Source organism: Felis catus, chromosome B4 (genome assembly GCF_018350175.1).
Source record: "Felis catus isolate Fca126 chromosome B4, F.catus_Fca126_mat1.0, whole genome shotgun sequence".
Lineage (NCBI taxonomy): Eukaryota > Metazoa > Chordata > Mammalia > Carnivora > Felidae > Felis > Felis catus.
In genome coordinates this window covers 101,240,328-101,258,172 of record NC_058374.1, presented here as the reverse complement: position 1 = coordinate 101,258,172, position 17,845 = coordinate 101,240,328, and the positions used below count along the sequence as shown (strand labels likewise).

The 17,845-nt window shown below is 36.5% G+C and overlaps 1 protein-coding gene and 1 long non-coding RNA gene across 9 annotated transcripts in view; one reads left to right on the top strand and one right to left on the bottom strand.

The window, feature by feature from the left end:
• NAV3 (neuron navigator 3) overlaps positions 1-17,845 on the bottom strand; it is an 829,170-nt gene that overhangs the window by 340,896 nt on the left and 470,429 nt on the right. For 2 of the 8 annotated variants that reach the window (XM_019835257.3, XM_045062101.1), the window contains exon 1: positions 15,958-17,338. The exons of 1 other annotated variant lie outside the window; for it this stretch is intronic. In XM_019835257.3, coding sequence (XP_019690816.2) covers positions 15,958-16,200 — 243 coding nt within the window. In that variant the 5' untranslated portion in view covers positions 16,201-17,338. Of the gene's footprint in view, positions 1-4,739; positions 5,339-15,957; positions 17,339-17,845 lie in introns of those variants that run through there. 5 more of the 8 variants (XM_019835261.3, XM_019835262.3, XM_019835259.3 and 2 more) reach the window with 4 other exon arrangements.
• On the top strand, positions 2,230-16,753 carry LOC123386653. Its single transcript, XR_006600887.1, has 4 exons — positions 2,230-2,328; positions 4,927-5,043; positions 11,307-11,412; positions 16,622-16,753. It is a non-coding gene; the product is annotated as an uncharacterized LOC123386653 (long non-coding RNA).

The window sequence follows — 17,845 nt, the reverse complement described above, 5'->3', positions numbered from 1 at the left end:
ATTACCAAGACTGCAGCTGTGCTAGGAAAGACTAATTTCTCAACAGTATCTAGGAAGGACTGGTATCACTTTCGTAGCCACAAAACTCAAAGAAAATACTACTGTTATACAATCACTGAGAGGTTCAGAACCTATGATCTATAAACCTCAGCTAACTGGCAAACATAGCACAATCTCTCTTTCGGAGCATATATCCAACTGAATGGAATCATGCTGGGAAGACTAATGTTTTTGGACCTTCTCAAGGAGATTTTTCTCTATTTACCTGGGTTCTGCCCTCTAAATTAAAGAGGCAATAGAACTGAAATCACCTACTGTTCCAGAACATATGAAAAATGTAGGACACATTTTGTTCCACAGATGATAAGGTAGGTACCTCTTTATCCTTTATGCCACTGCCAGGATAAACTGTTCCCAGTGTTTAGTAAATTATGGGCTGTATTAAAAATAGTATGAGCTCATTATTCCTTATTTGTAGTAGAGGACAAAGTTCCTGTGTGTCTCCAACTTGACTACTTCCAACAGAGAAATGGTTTTGATTTATTTGGACTAAAATATTTGGGAGTATAATGGAAGGAGGGTAAGAACTTCTTGCTGATTTTTCCCATTAAACATTCTTGGTCAAACCTGAGAAATTACTCCATAGGATGGATCTTATATTCATTCAGTAGCCTGTGTTTGCAGCAAGAAGCAAAATTCATCAGCTTAACTCAGAGCAGTCTTGTTATTTCAATATGGCTGTTTCTATTTATAAAGTTACGCAACCCAATTGGTTCTTTCTTCCTCCCTGAGACACAGTTGACAAAAAAAAAAAGTACACCACAAAAAACCACAGTCATTACATAATTGCATTGCCAGGAAATCCAAGCATTTTCTGGTGGAGAGTAAAAGACCCACACCTTGACTTACGCCTTACTCATCCTAAATTACATCTGCTCTTTGGGACACTTTCTCCTGGCTCAAGAATTTGCTCTGAAGTTTTACTACGTTCATTAGAAGACCGTTTTTGCTATTCTGACTATTCATGTTGTGGTTTTACAGATGTCCTGTAAATGAAAGCCTGCTGAACAGGAAGTACCCCACTGCCAAGTCCTTCGGAGACCAGCAACACATCCACAAGAGGAGCCAGGTGGTAAGACATTTGAACAAAAGTTTTTCACAACCACATTTGAAAAGAAGAAAGCAAAAGACAAGGCAGGCATTGGCACTCACTCTAACTCTATGTTCAACTTAATGGCAGCTGCGCTAAATGGATACGTTCATGCAAATCAACGTTGTGACAGGGTGGTGTATATAGGAACTTTCCTCTGGGAAGCAAAGTAAACTACAAAAGGAAAAGCATGAACATGAATAAAATGACAAAGATTTTCTTGCAACTTCTTAAGGTAGTAAATTTGATTTAAATTCAATTACTATTTTTCAAGGCTGGAAAGAAGAAAAGGATATGTCAGTGCTTGTGACATCCACACTCTACTGTGCATCTTTTCTCCTACTGCAAGCAGAATGAAGTGTAGGTAAAGTCAGCACCTGGGTTACTCTGCCTAGAAAGACTTCTTTCCCTTTGAATTCTCCCCAACATTCTCTTTCAGTTGCATTTTATCTTCTCCCTCCAAATTTGCTCAGCTAGATTCACATAGACCATACATAAGGGCTAAACAAAATGTGTTTCGTTCCTGAGGGAATTAATTTTCTGCCCGGGGTAACTAGACAAAATGTGATGCAATTCCTCCCTTGATTTTAAAATGTTTTGTTATCTTGAAGGCAACTCTTCTTGTCCAATAAAAACAGAGAAGGAAAATGGGTGCCCTTAAAAAAACATATTTCTGAAACCTAAGATTCTCACACACACAAATGCTTCTGATAATTCTGGGTGTAGACAGATGCTCTCTTCCTTCTCGAGCTTCCCAAACATTCTGTCAATGGTCTATTGTTAAAGTGGGGACTTTCTTCCAGACCACATCCTGTCTGTCTTACAGAGGAGAAGTATGCTGCTGCAGAAAGATGAAAGTCCTGTTCTTTGTGGTGTAGAAAGAACTAACTGCACATACCTCAAGGTATCACTCTATTCAACTCAGGACCCACAGGACTCACGTTGGAAATTATGTTGGAAATTCGTTTTACTGACAGCTCTAAGTCTGTCACACAAAACGGAAGAGAGGACATTCATTATCGTCAACATGAGTTAAAATTGTATGGATAAGGGGCGCCTGGGCGGCTCAGTGAGTTAAGGATCCTACTCTTGATTTAGGCGCAGGTCACGATCCCAGGGTCCCGTATTGAGTTGGAATGCTGGCAATGCCTGTTTCCTGTTCTGCGCTACTTGCACAGGTGTGTTCTGTTTCTGGAAATTCATGAGCTATACATTTATGATATATATATCTTTTGGTTCGTGTTTATTATGCTTAACCACAAACTTAAAAATAAAAGTTAAAAATGTTTTCCAACAAGCTAAATATTTTACTAAATGCTTTCCACAAACTTACAGTGAATGATATTATGCTATTATAATTCTTAAATATAATAGAAAGTTTTAAGGCTCAGGGCTCCACACTGAGCATGGAGAGTGCTTGGGATTCTCTCTCGTTCTCTCTCTCTGGCCCTCCCCTAATCATGCTTTCCCTCTCTCTCAAAGTAAATAAATAAACATTTTTTTAAAATATTGTATGGATAAGGAAGGAACAGATGTAAACATTTGAGCCTCATAAAAAAAATCACTATTCTTTGAAAAGCAGAACTTCCATAGAAATTACTTCTAATCTGAATAATTGCTGATTGTTCTGTCTGAATAGAAAACTGACAATGTCTGAAGATAAATTCTTAATTAAATGAGGCAGTATCTTAAAATTGACTAATATAAAATATATTTTCATCTACAAAATTAAAATTCATAAAACAGAATAATGGGACACGTGGGTGGCTCCGTTGGTTAAGCGTCCGACTTTGGCTCAGGTCATGATCTCACAGTCTGTGAGTTCAAGCCCCACATCAGGCTCTGTGCTGACAGCTCAGAGCCTGGAGCCTGCTTCGGATTCTGTACCTCCCTCTCTCTCTCTGCCCCTCCCCTGCTCCTGCTCTGTCTCTATCTGAAAAATAAATGAAAACATGAAAACTAATTTTTTTAAAAAACAGAATAAAACATACAACAACCAAAAAAAAAAAAAAAAAAAGAAAATCTGATTCAGAATGAAAGTGACTAACCATCCCAGTTTGTTCTGGGCTGCAAGATTCCCAGAACAAGAGACTTGCAATGCTAAAATCAGGACAGTCTTATGAAAACCATTAAAATTGGTCATCCTAAGTGAATTTAATTGAAAATTTTATTTTAATGGTTTTGTATAGAAGGTAGGGATAAATACAGAAAACAATAACTAAAATCTGTAATAAAAATGTTGGGATAATTGTTACCTAAATTACATAAGAATGTCTCTATAGCTATCCATAGGAAACATTTCTTTGTTCACCCAGAAACAAAGATGTGACTCTGCTGAGCAAATATTAGCTCATGCTTTGGGCACTGATTAAAACATCACTTGCTTAACCTTTATGTATCAGCAACTCTAAAGCTAAGATCCAAATGCGTAGATGACTTCCAGCAATGATACAACACATCACAGCACAAATTTTATACAACAGCCTCTTCTGTATCATTATCCTTTTCTATTTTTTTCTTCTTGTAATCCCATTTTATTTGCATATGTTTCAAAATCTTTTATGTTATATACATTTTTAAATTCTAGTAAATCCTTTTTCAGACAAGGCAGGATCTAAATCAGTGGTTCTAAACTGGGGCAATTTTTTTCTCCTGGGAAAGTCAATGTCTAGAGACATTTTTAATTGTCACAACTGGAAGGGACAAATCTATCCTAAATAAAACAGACATACTCTAAATGTATAATAAAAGTAATGATTATTGAAAATTGGAATGATAATCAATTGATATTTCTAGGTAATATTAATTAAAAATTTAATGTTGCCATAAGAAGAATGAATATACATTTCTAAAAGAGTCCTGGTTGTTGCAAGTATATTTCCCATAAAGCCTATCATGCTAAAATAAGCTCATTTTATACACACACACACACACACACACACACACACACACACACTTTGCCTTCTGCATGACAAGTATGCAATAAATAGGTATTGATGGACAATAAATAGTTGATTGGATGAATGACTAACAAACACAAGAAAAGCCACCTAGAATCCATGAGGTATACCTAGAAGTAGCCATTGAGGGATTTACATTTGTGAAATAGCAGGCTGGTTTTAGAATACAATGGGTCTAGCCTGAATCAGAGGGAAAAAACAGAGAGAACATATTGTTGGAGATGATAAACCTTGTGTTCAATGGAAGAAAGCAACTCACAAGTGTGAATATCAAAAAGTCAGCCACAGGAAGGAAGAAACAGCTATAAAAAGCAGATGGTTTAGAGACAAAGGAAATGTGAAATACAATCCAAAAAAATATATGGGTCAAAATAATAACATGAAAGGTTCTGACAAAAATATCACTGTGTAGAAATTCAATAAATTTTCCAAAAAAGAAAGCACAGAAAATTATATTAAAAATGAGAGCATTCAGGGGCAATGAGGAGAAATACACAACCTGTGTATTTCTTAGAGTCTAAAAAAGGAGCAATTTAAATTGATTGTCAAACAGAAACAGAAAACTGAGTAGAGATAGTCCCATATGCAACACTAAATCTAAAGACCGATTAAGTAATTTAGAAATTTACCTTTCATTTGAAAAGAGGTTGTTACAGGTACTGCTTCTTCTAATTGCTCACCCTGGTCCAAAAGGATCAGTGAGTTGCTTCTTTCAAGGCTGGTGGTGGGTTTGTCAATGACCTATCCACACATTCCCACAGGTCCATTTTGGAACCAATTTGCAATGTGCTGACCAAAGCTACATCCTATCTCTAGGCCAAGACAGCAGATCCTCCCTCAGACAACTATGCCGCCACCCACTGGACCGTATCTAGAAGCCAGCAAATGCCTCCCTCCTGCTGTGATGCCTGACTCCATTTGGATTCTTTCAAGGTCACTTCTAGAATTCACATCCTTAGTTTTATGCCTTAGTTTTTCTGGTTTCCAGCACTGATAGAGAGCTTCCAGAACCAGCAAAAGAAGAATGTTAAAAACTGAGCAGTAAAGCAAATAGAAACAAGGGCACAGAACCAAGGTAGAGTTGCTTTCCGGATCTGAGTTTGAAACAGCAGATTAGAACAGGAAAAATTGAAGGCGGTTCACAAAATTGTAAGGTAAGGAACAGTCAGAGGAGTCATGAGAACATGGGGAGATTTTTATTATTTTTTTTAATTTTTTAACATTTATTTATTTTTGAGAGACAGAGTGCAAGCTGGGGAGGGGCAGAGAGAGAGGGAGACACAGAATCTGAAGCAGGTTGCAGGATTCGAACCCACAAACCATGAGATCATGACCTGAGCCGAAGTCAGATGATTCATTGCCTGAGCCACCCAGGCGCCCCCACAGTGAGCTTGTTATATGATAATTCTATCTAGATGTGCCTGGTCTATTTTTTTTAAGCTGAGTTAACTAACAAGATTTTCCTTCTGTACACCTAGTAACCTGAGTGTAATGACGGTCTTCCAGTTACTCAGTGTGCCCTGGACAGCTTGACAATGTGGAAGATAACTGAGTAGAGGTGACATGTGAAATTTCTAAGTCTCTTAAGCAATCTTCTATTTTCTCTCTTTCACTGACGGCTGGCTAGAAGTGGGATGATGGAACCAAAAGTTGGAAGGAATCTGGTTTCCTGAATTATCAGATGCATGTGTCAGCAAACGTTTCCTGTAAAGGGCTAGATAGTATATATTTTAGTCTTTGCAGGCCATACAATCTCTGTTGTAACCATTCAACTCTGCTGTTATAGCACAAAAGCAACCATAGGCCACACACAAACCAATGGCATGGCTGTGTTCCAATAAAACTTGACGTAATAAACTTGGGTGCCAGCCCAGATGTGACCTATGCACCACAGTTCCTCAAGCCCCCACTATATGTAACAGCTAAATGAATGAAAAGTAAATTCCTACTGTGTTGAGCCACTAAGACCTTGAGCTCATGTGTTAGAGCAGTTAGAATTACTTTAACTAGCACGATGCTATGTTGATGGTTTATAAAATGTAACACATTTCATGATGGAAAATTGTGAACCTGCCCCCCTCAGGTTTTCAGTTTTACAAAAGAGTTCTTTACAACATCGAAATGTAGAGAAAAGTAATGATTTGTTGTTTTGTTTCTTTTCTTTTATGGAGACTACATCATGTTATTTTATTGGGAAAATGGTAAATGTTTGACAATGCTGTCTCATCTGGTGACTTTATCTGCAGGCAGAATTGCGACACTTTTTAACAAATCATTCCATTTACTGGGAACAGTGGGGAATTCCTGCCATGTATCCAGTTAATGAACTCTCCCACAGATATTGAATTTCCCTACTGGCCCGAGTGACTAGAAATCCAAAGAAAAGCACATTTTAAAGCCAAAATGGAGCAACGGTGGGTGCTGGGGGGAAAGGAAGAATTAAGAGTGAAACTTGTGAAAGATTAATTCATTACTACTGGCAAGGATCCATAGTTTTCTTTCTTTTTTTCATCCCATATGTGACTCAATATCCACAAAGAGAGAAAAGAATAGCATTGGTTTTTAACTCTAATTTATGAATTTTAATCAGAGAGAAATAGAGAGGGAGACTGACATACGACTCAAATACACCTACGTTGAAATTCCCGCTACACTTTAGCACCAATCTGAACTCACTTCCCACATACTTTCAATCATAGTAATAATAAACTGTGTGGAGGATGTGCATGTGGTAGGTACTCAAAAAGTATTAGTGCTTATAATTAGTTTTAATTGTTACTTGCTGCCAAGCTCACAAATTATCATGTCCGAGTACACTGTAAATTTTTGTTTGAAAAAATGCATTTATCCTTCAAGCCTTAAACTTTTGTGAACTGGTGATAATTAATAAATGAATCCAAACATCGATAGCTTCCTTTACTAGATTTGACCTTCTTCCAATGCTCTAAAGCTCTGTATTTCAGTCAAGATTTTGCTCTATCCGCACTCGTCTCCTCTTCTGTATTTTTGAACTTCTCTCCCTTTAACTGAATCTTCCCAAGTTTCATTTCATCATTATCTTTCTAAAATACAGACTTACTCATTTCATGTTGACACCCTCCTCCCATCTGCTACAAAGTAAGTTCAAACAGCTTACTGGAATCTAATGGCCATCTTCCTCATGCCTCAACTCAACCTCATCTCTCTTACTTGCATCCTGAATTCTAGGATTGGCGAATAATCTGTAGTGTTCTAAACACAGCACAATATTATACATCTTTGTAAATGCTAGCCTACCTAAAATGTTCTTTTTTCCAAATATATTTGGCTAAACAAATTGACTCAGCAAAATATGGCTGACACATTATTTTCCCTGTGCATGGACAATTAATCACTGCCTCATTTGTTCTACTACCAATTCTTAACATCATGAATTTTTGTGTGAAACTGCTAGATATTTGTATAACACTGTATCATAGGTAATGAATGTTCACCACCAACTATATACTGGGTGCTCTGTTGGAATATAGTTTATATGCAATGTCTCATTTATTCTTCAAAATGATTTTATGAAGCAGTTTATCCTCATTTTATAAATGAAGAAACTAAGACTTCAGTATTAATTGACTCACCAAGGTCCCTGAGCTAGTAAATATTGGAATGTTCCAAAGAGAGAATTGTGCTTAGCAGATGTCAAGTGCTGCAAACAGGATGAAAACAAGAGGAAAATGTTAACATACATATATACATACAAAAGAAATATTAACCAAGAAGAAATGTCTTTCAAAACCTGTTGGTAACCTCTAGGAAAACAGAAGGGGAGTCAGAAATCAGGAAAGCCTGTCATTGAATACAAACTACCCTTTCAAGAAATATATTTGTAGGGGCGCCTGGGTGGCACAGTCGGTTAAGCGTCCGACTTCAGCCAGGTCATGATCTCGCGGTCCGTGAGTTCGAGCCCCGCGTCGGGCTCTGGGCTGATGGCTCAGAGCCTGGAGCCTGTTTCCGATTCTGTGTCTCCCTCTCTCTCTGCCCCTCCCCCGTTCATGCTCTGTCTCTCTCTGTCCCAAAAATAAATAAATGTTGAAAAAAAAATTAAAAAAAAATATATTTGCAAAGTTGAAAAAAAAAGGAGTGACCATCTACAACAGATTGAAGGAAATAATACTAATATTAAAAAATAGTAGAGACCTGAAACCATAAAACTCCTAGAAGAAAACATAGGCAGTAATCTCTTTGACATTGGCCTTAGCAACACTTCTCCAGTATGTCTCCTCAAGCGAGGGGAACAAAAGCAAAACTAAAACTATTGGGACTACACCAAAATAAAAAGCTTTTGCACAGTGAAGGAAACCATCAATGAAACAAAAAGTAAAACTAATGAATGGCAAAAGATATATGCAAATGATAAACCCAATAAGGGGTTAATATCCAAAATATATAAAGAACTTATATAACTCAACACCATTAAAACATAGGCGGAAGACCCAAATAGACATTTTCCCAAAGAGACATACAGATGGATGGCCAACAGATACATGATCAAAAAGACAAGAAATAACAAGTGTTGGTGAGGATGTGAAAAGGGAACCCTCATGCACTATTGGTGGGAATGTAAATTGGTGCAACCACTGTGGAAAACAGTTCAGGGTTTCCTCAAAAAAAATAAAATAGGGGCGCCTGGGTGGCTCAGTCGGTTGGGCATCTGACTTTGGCTCAGGTCATGATCTCACGGTCCGTGAGTTCGAGCCCTGCGATGGGCTCTGTGCTGACAGCTCAGACCCTGGAGCCTGTTTCAGATTCTGTGTCTCCCTCTCTCTCTGACCTTCCCCCATTAATGCTCTGTCTCTCTCTGTCTCAAAAATGAATAAACGTTAAAAAATGTAAAAAAAAATAAATACAAAGACAATATGATCAAGCAATTCCATTAATGGGTATTTACCCAAAGAAAACACTAATTCGAAAAGATAGATGCACCCCTGTATTTATTGTAGCATTATTTTCTAATCGTGAAGATATGGAAGTAATCCAAGTGCCCATCGACAGTAAATGGATAAAAAGGATGGGGTGTGTGTTTATGTGTATATGTGTGTGTATATACATATATATATATATATATATATATATATATATATATATACACATATATAATGTATATAATGGAATATTACTCATCATAAGAAAGAATGGGATCTTGCCATTTGTAACATGAATGGACCTAGAGGGTATCATGCTAAGTGAAATAGGTCAGACAGAGAAAGACAAATACCATATGATTTCACTTATATGTGGAATCTAGAAAACAAAACAAATAAGCAAATAAACAAAAAGGAGAAACAGATGCATAAATACAGGTGTTCCTAGAGGGAAGGTCAAAACAGGTGAAGGGAACTAGAAGGTACAGGCTTCCATTCATGAAATGAACAAGCCATAGGGATGAAAGATACAGCATAGGGAATATTTTAATGGTATCATAATAGCACTGTATGGTGACAGATGACAGCTACACTTGTGGTGAGCATAACATAAAGTACAGAGTTGTTGAAACACTGTGTTGTATATCTGAAATTAATGTAATGTGTCAATCACACTACAGTATTTAACAATGGCAAAAAAGTGACCACATGAGTATTTTTGGAAGCTGACTGTAAAATACTGTTTCCTCAACTGAGTCTGATTTTGTGCCTCTCTCTGGAAACATTTCACAATGTGTGGACACATTTTTGGTGTAACAAATGAAGAATGGTACTGGTATGTAATCACTAATAGCATGAATGCTACTAAATAATCTATAATAGTAAGAATGACCCCCCACAACAAAAAATTATCAGGTCGAAAATGTGCCAAGTCTGAAAAATCCTGGTCCAAAGGATCCATTGGAGAGGAAGATATTGAAAAAAAAATAAGAGAAAAGAGATAACAGGACAAAATTGGTAAGAAGGAGAAAGGAAATAGATAAACATGTTACCTTTAAGAAATATTTATCAAGAAATATTAACTTCATTTTAGAGGATACAGAGATTAAAGTTCAGAGAGTTTAAATGACCATCCTTTCAGGATATCCTCCTATCCTTTCAGGATCTAGCAGAAGTTTCATTCAAATCTTTGAGCACCCAATGTGATGTTCTTTTAACTATGCCACCTTATACATTAAGTTCAAGATTGAGGATAATTCTTGGAGATGTGATAGCATGCAGCCATGAAGCAATTTTGCTTAAAAATTAATGAAATGTCTATTGATTTTATATTTCTACTACAACATACTTAGTGCCTTTATTTATATTAAAGAAGAGAAACATATCTATAGTCCCACAAACATTTAAGTAACTCAGAAGGACATGTTCTGCAAATTGGCATCAAATATATATTCAATATTGACACCTGAAGAACAATGAAAAAAAATTGTATGGGATTTTTAATAACACTTAATCACTTTTAATTTACCCAAGAATATTTAGTAATTTCGTAGTTTAAAGCATGAGATATAATTCTTTAAAGACTAGAAAGCACAAACTAAAATAACAGACAAGAGTATTAAATTGCTACATTTCCACGAATGGTTACTCAAGAGAAATAAATGTACAATATTGAAAAGCTTAGCATTTTTCCAGTAGAGAAAATGTTAAAATTCAAGGATCATTACAACATTCTGCATACCATTGCTACCACAAAGGCAAAAACAATTAAAACGACCATCAACAGTTTAACTGTGAAACTTGGAACATGAGCCATAACTAGAAAAAGAAACAACTATGTTTCTTGAAGTACAAATAAGTAAATGTGCAAGCACAGCAGAAAGAGGCAAGGAAGGCGGAATCATCTAGGGAGCGGAGGGCTGACCTGTGCAGCTGTAGGCCTGGCGAGCTCTGGAAGTGCTACCATGTGAGCCAGCCAACAGGAGTGTCGACAGTCCTCAGCAATCAGGCATCTTCTCCAAGAAGGAAACAGCTGGAGGCCAGAGCCAGATTCGACTCTATTGACATCTGCTGCTATAATCCTATCATGGCCTTTCTTATATTTATTTCTGTTATTGGAGCAATTCGGTAGAGACCATGTGTCAATTTAATTGTCTTCTCCTGATAATTCTAGGCACTTGGGCACACCAATGATGTATTTGCAATTCACTAGCAGTGTTAACCAAATATTTAAAACAAACCTTACTCGTCTATATAGAAATCAAATCAATCAATAGCCCTTCTTTTCTCCCCCTGACACAGCAAAATCTTCACTGTTGCAGTGTTAGTAGTTAAGAGTGATGTCTTCTGGAAGCACACAGCCTTGGTTTGAATCCCTCTTCTACCACACTCTAGCACTGAGATATTGGTAAGTAATATAACTTCTCTCTGCCTCAGTTTCTTTATCTATGATATGAAAGTGTCAATAGTGCTTATATCATAAGGCTATTGTGACGACTGACAGGATACTCCATAAAGTGCTTGGCCCACTACCAGGCATATAACAAACCTCTGTAAACATTAATTAATATTTGTCCTTCTCTGTAATGATTTACCCTAAGTATCATGGCCAGCGTAATTCTGTCCTTTTCTTACATAAAAGCCTTCCCCAATGTCTACTAATGAAGTCTGCCTCCATGTATAATTTGACCAGAAACTGCTCCTCTCCATAAACAGTCTCCTCAAGTTATAAAGGTTTATTCACTGGGCATTCTGTGCAAACATCTTCTCCAACAAATGCTTTTTTCTCCATATATCTGGGTCCTCTCTGCCCATTAAATATCAAATACTTGATGAAGTCTTTGCTGAATGCTCCATCCAAATTGGATTTCGTTCATCCCTTAAATATGACAAACATATTGCCCTCATTAGCAACAATATCCATATAATATATTTACTTGTCTATATTGCTCTTCATGTTTTTTTTTTTTAAATTCAATGTAAGGCCTTAAGTATCTTCTGTTTTTAAACCATTAGTGCTAGCACTCCATGAATGAAATGTTAAGAATATATCTCTACCTTAATCGTCCTTAAAAATGTCCACACTAACATGGACATAAAGGCAACTACTCTTTTTAGAATTTCCTTTAGATCTCTCCAACTGGATGTAAACTTTCCTTCCCTTTAACCTCCTCGACAATTTGTTTACTCTTTTCTTTGACTTTTGAACAGACTCAAGAATGGGTGAGATTTGGCAGGTAGGGCATATCTAGAAAAACTACTGCAATTACATCATGAAGAGAGAGCGTAATGCAACAGACAAATGAAATAAAATTAAAAGTAAAAAATAAAACCTTTGTAGAAACAAACCTAGATTCAAATTCTGGATCTTGGTACTAGTTAACCATCTGATCTTATGAATGTCTCCCACTGAGTTTATTTCTCTGTAAATGTGGATCATATATAAGCCTTCTCTAAAATGTCATGAGGGGGGAAAAAAAGAAATTTCCCATAAAGCACAAAGCAGGTGTTCAAAAAATTAATTTTGATAGTAATGTAAAGAATCTTGACTTTGCATAGGTAATTCAAAAGGGAAAAGGTAAGTGAGCCCAGAACTAGAAAGAAACTGAAATGAGAGTAAAAATGAGAGGTAAAAGAGAGGTGGCAGACCAAGGGGGAAGGAGGCTGAAGGAAGTGGTAGGTATGGCCAGGGGACTTTGAAGAACAAGCATGTGTCTAATCCTTAATTACATGTGATTTGCTAAGCTGTGACAAAAATAGAACCCCCCTTTCTCAGCTTTAATCTCTAGATTCTTAAGTAAAATTTCCAAAGCAAAGTGACTCTCTTCCTTATTTGGATGAATGCCCAGGAAGAATGGAAAAACCAATCCATATGAAGAGAGGCACTGGAAAATTCAAAGAAGTAAAGAAAGCAGAACAAGAGACATCTAGAGAAAACATAAGTCCTTGAGATATGGTGATGGAGTTTCCAAATTTATGTGGCACGGAATCTGGAATTAATGTTATTTATTTGGTAAAGGATAGTGAGACTAAGCATTCTGAACAACTGGGGACACCCAGGAAGGAGACATCTGGAAAAGAGTAGCTACATGGAACTACAATAGAAGAAGAAGAGGTGTCAACAATTGGAGAATGGAATGCCTGAATGAAAGAATTCTAAGACACCAGAAGTGACAAATTTACCAAGCAGTAAGCAGGATGGTGAATGTGTTGTATGTATGTAGTGGAGAGCCACAAGAAGAGGAGGGATCACTATGGAATTATTCCAATAATCAATAGGAAATGTAACAAGGGCCAGTAAATGAGACTGTGTATAAAGGAATAAACCCAAGCTCTAATATGGAGATAAACCCCCCAATTTCCAGCAAGTTATAGAATGTATATTGCCAGATATTAGATTAGGAATTCAAGATTAGGTGACTGGAATGGTGGTATTTACACTAATCAGTAACAAGAATAGGAGAAGGGAGTGCTGGATTGAAGACACATTTCTGACACTGTCACATATAGATTTGTTTCCTCTAACCATACCATAAGGTTATTTGGTGCAAGGACTAGCAAAGTGCACCACATAAATGTTTCTTAATGATAGCCATCTACTGTGGGTACCGTACAGGGTCTCCTTTTCCTTAGAAATAGAACCCATAATTTTTAGCTGGGCACATGGCTACCTAGAATAAACACTACATTTTTCAGTCTCCACTGCAGCTAGATAAGGCCTGGGAATGGTACACAGGCCAACTGGATGTGGAAGAATCCTTAATGAAACAGTAGATGTCCTTCTAATTGAACAAAACTCAAATTATCCACTCAAGACTGAGAGATAGATGCCACAAACTGGTGATGATGGGCAAAAGACAGAGATGGATTCCCTGACAATTGCATGAAGCCACTTTATCAGTTATGGACTGCTTACTTCCAAATATTCTTTACATGAAAAAGAAATAAACTACTATGTTGTTTATCCTATTGTTATGTTTTCTACTCTTTGCAGTCAGATCTAATTGTCTCTAATACAACGTCCTTGATCATTTTTGCTCTTTTCTTCAGTTCTATTTTTTCAAGGTTTATAAAATTCTTTAAATATACTTTTTTGTAACGTTGAGAAATATTCTGAAATGCTGACAAGTCATTCTTTAAATTTGTTTGAAAAAGTTTTTAATCTGATAAGTAGCATGTTAAAAAACATCCCATAAATACAACACTGCTTACCACAGAGTCTTATTAGAATATCAGATATGTGATTGATATGTGTGTTAACCAAAGAGGTCAACCAAATTGGATTGAAAACAGTACTTATGGTGCACAAGTCTTAGGCCAGGGCCATTTAGCAAAGTGGAAGTTTGACTAAACCTGCAGATGTTAGCCAAGGTCAGCAAAGAAAAAGGGCCTACCTATTCTTTCCATCTAATCCAGAGGAGTCATTGTGGGTACACAGAACATTAGAACAGGCTTATAGGGTATTTGCTTTTAATTATCTGCATCAAGGTAGATATTTTTAGTCTTTTGTTGATAACTTACACTTCTCTACTTTTACCCTGAATTGCTTATATTGGACTAAGAACTATAAGCCTACAATCAATTATTTTTTAACTGATTTTTCTTGTGTGACTTTCTAATGTTTTCTTAAAACACAGAAGGAATAACATAACTTGAGAGCTACAAATACTTTAAAAATCATTCACTCTAAACCCTATATTTTATAGAATAAATGATACAAAGAGACTAATGAATTTAACCAAATCTTTCTCAGAATAATTATTCATTCATTGATTCATCCATTAATGTATTAATCCATTCAAATACTATTGAATTTTAGGCAGAAAGCACTAGGCAGAGGGAGCTGTAGCAAAGCATAAATAAGGCCTTGCCATCTACGTATTTTCACAGTGGGAATGGAAATAAATTACCCAGATAATTAAAACACAATGTAAATAAATGTGCCTTAAGGATTACTACAGGCAAAGAATCACAAGAGAGGAAAGGAGGGTAAGGGGTAGCTAGCAAAGACTTTAGGGGAAAAGTTGCATTTGGCTATTCCTTAGAGGATCTGAACAGGTGGCGGTTCAGGCAAACGGGATGGCTTTCTTTTTAACTTGCAGATTTTATTTCAATATAAAGTTAGTTTTTTCTGAAGTCATTTGAAAATTACATTTGGGTGGGAAAGTAAAATCAAAGCACTTCCTAAGCCAGAGGTGAGAATGCTGACTTTGATTAACGCTGCATTAAAAAGTGATGTTTATCAAGGCACAAATGAATCCCCCTAAAGTTCAGCAACTGAAAGACCCTGTTACCCCTCAGCATCTGGAGAAAACGTGCAGGATGGCTTACACACCAAGAGCTAGGAGCCACTGCTCCCAAAATATCATAAATTAAATGACTGAAAAAGATGTTAGTAATAAGTAAAACAGTAGGGTTTCAATTTACAAGTGAAAAATCCAGACAAATGTACAATATCAAGGAAAACAATATTTCATTTTTTCATATTGCAATGAAGTAAGCATTCTAAGATACATACTTTCAAGCAGAAACTGTTTAAACTGCAAATGACATTGAGAAAAAAGTGATGGCATCTATATGGATTTTTACAGATAAATCCTTCTTTTATACTATAATATGCATGAAAAATAGGTCCCTCTTTTCTCATATTTGTGATTGGTTATGGTTATTAGAAATGAAGAAAAAGATATCTAGGACTAACTAGGGGCTTTATCAAGAAGTACTCAGTGATAACAAACATGCATTTTCAGAGAAATTTGTTCATGACTTTTCTACAACTGTAAGTTATCAATACACTTTTACATATGCTAAATATTTAGCTGTTCAGTCATGCAAACTACTTACTTTCTTACTCCGGATTTCCTCTACCACTCCCCATTTCACAACAGGCTTTATATCCCACCTAAAAGGAAATTTGCATTCAAAAGTCTGCAAGTAACCTTCAGCCACTAACCTTACTGTCTTCTGTCTCCTTAGCTTTCTCTTGGAGGGGTTTCTTCTCTCCAAATTCACAGGTTGCTTTTAATGTGAGCTGACAAGAAAGCATTGAGCTCTCCGGTTCAGTAAGTTCCAAAGGTCTTGAAGAATAGGGCTGTGACCCAGTAGTGCCAAGATTTGGTATCAGAAGAGCAGTATGAGCAGGCTTTGACCCAACAGCTGGCTGTCTCAGTTTTGAGGCAACCCCAAGTACAGGCATGGCTTCTATAAAAGTATCTTCTTGCTGCCAAAGAAAATGCTTCTAACCTCAGTCTGGTAGACTCCAACTTTAGTATTTCCAGAACAAATACTTTAAACAAAACTAGCAGTCATCATGATTTAAAAAAAAAAAAAAAAACCTAATAATATAACTTCCAGGAAGAGGCAAAACTTCCCTTCATCTTCAGTTAAGTATCTTTCTTTCTTGCTGGCTTGAATTCTCATATTCTCTCATCTCTCTCTCAACCTCTCTCTCTCTCTCTCTCTCTCTCTCTTTCTCTCTCTCTCTCTCTTCAGTGAGTCAGTGTCTATGTAATATTAAATACTCCTTTGGGGAGTAAACTTTTCTTGAAGGTAACTGCTACAAAGCTCCTTCTCTAGGATTAAAGAGCTCCTGCTTTTTTTCCCTCCTACCACGGCAGTCTGAGTCTGAGCACTGAGAATAAAGAAGTGGAGAGAAACAAAAGGAAACGTCCTCAGTCCAACTGTCAAGGCAGCCAAAAGACCACAATAGTGGAAGGACAGGAGTCCTTCCTGACTTCAGAAATAACCAGCCTATCTTCTCTTTTTAAAGAAAATCATATTTCCCCCAGTTTAAAAACAAGAATGAACACGATTAATGGCCAAAACAAACAGCTGTTGGAAGAACTTTTAGCCCGGAAACAATCTCAGCAATGAAGCTGTTTGTCTGATTTCCAGCTATTTTTCACTACTGACAGCCATGAACCACGGTGCTCATTCTGTTTTATCCCATGAAATCAAGTTAAATTCATGCAATAGTGCAACTTGCCAAAGCTGTTAAATCAGCAGACTATACCTGCCTAGGTTATGAAAACACAGTAAATATGGACAGCAATCATATTTGCTATCAGTAATCATTGTTTCTAAATTTAACACCAATAGTGATTAAAAAAAATTCACAGCTATTCCATGTAGCTGGAACGTACTACAGAGCAGTTACTGGACCAAGTACTTTATGTATTACCACATTTAGCCAATGAAATGACTCAAGAACACACACTTGTCTTCTCCACTACATAGAAAGGATAACCAAGACTCAGATTCTCTTAAATAATCTGACCAAAGTCATAGAATTAGGAACTGGAAGAGCCTTTACTACTTAGAGTAACTTCAAAAAACATCATAGAAACAACTTAAAATAATGCTGTTATTCGAGCTCTTCAGGTCCAAACTAAAATCCTAAGGTAATAAATACCCAAATATATATTCTGTGGCTACGAATAATGCTGCTTCTCTCCATAAAATTATTTTACTATGGTTAGATTATGTTCCATTTCTGGAAAAAAAAAAACATGTCAGGAACTATAACAAAAGCAAGGGGTACGTTTTTAAGAAAACATCTGTCATGAATGCATTATCGTCTGTAAAGTAGCTGCACTTAGATAAGTTTCTGTCCTTCCGTAAATATAATATTTATGTGACGGTGTTGAGATTTCAATAGCAATTTCCTATCTAGTAATAGGAATTCACTTAGTTCATATTCCTCATGTTTCTGTTGAAGAATCTAAAAGACACAGGTGGACTCCTTTTACTTTTTTTTTTAAATTTTTTTAATGTTTACGAATTTTTGAGGGTGAGACAGAGTACAAGTGGGGAAGAAGCAGAGAGAGAGAGGGAGACACAGA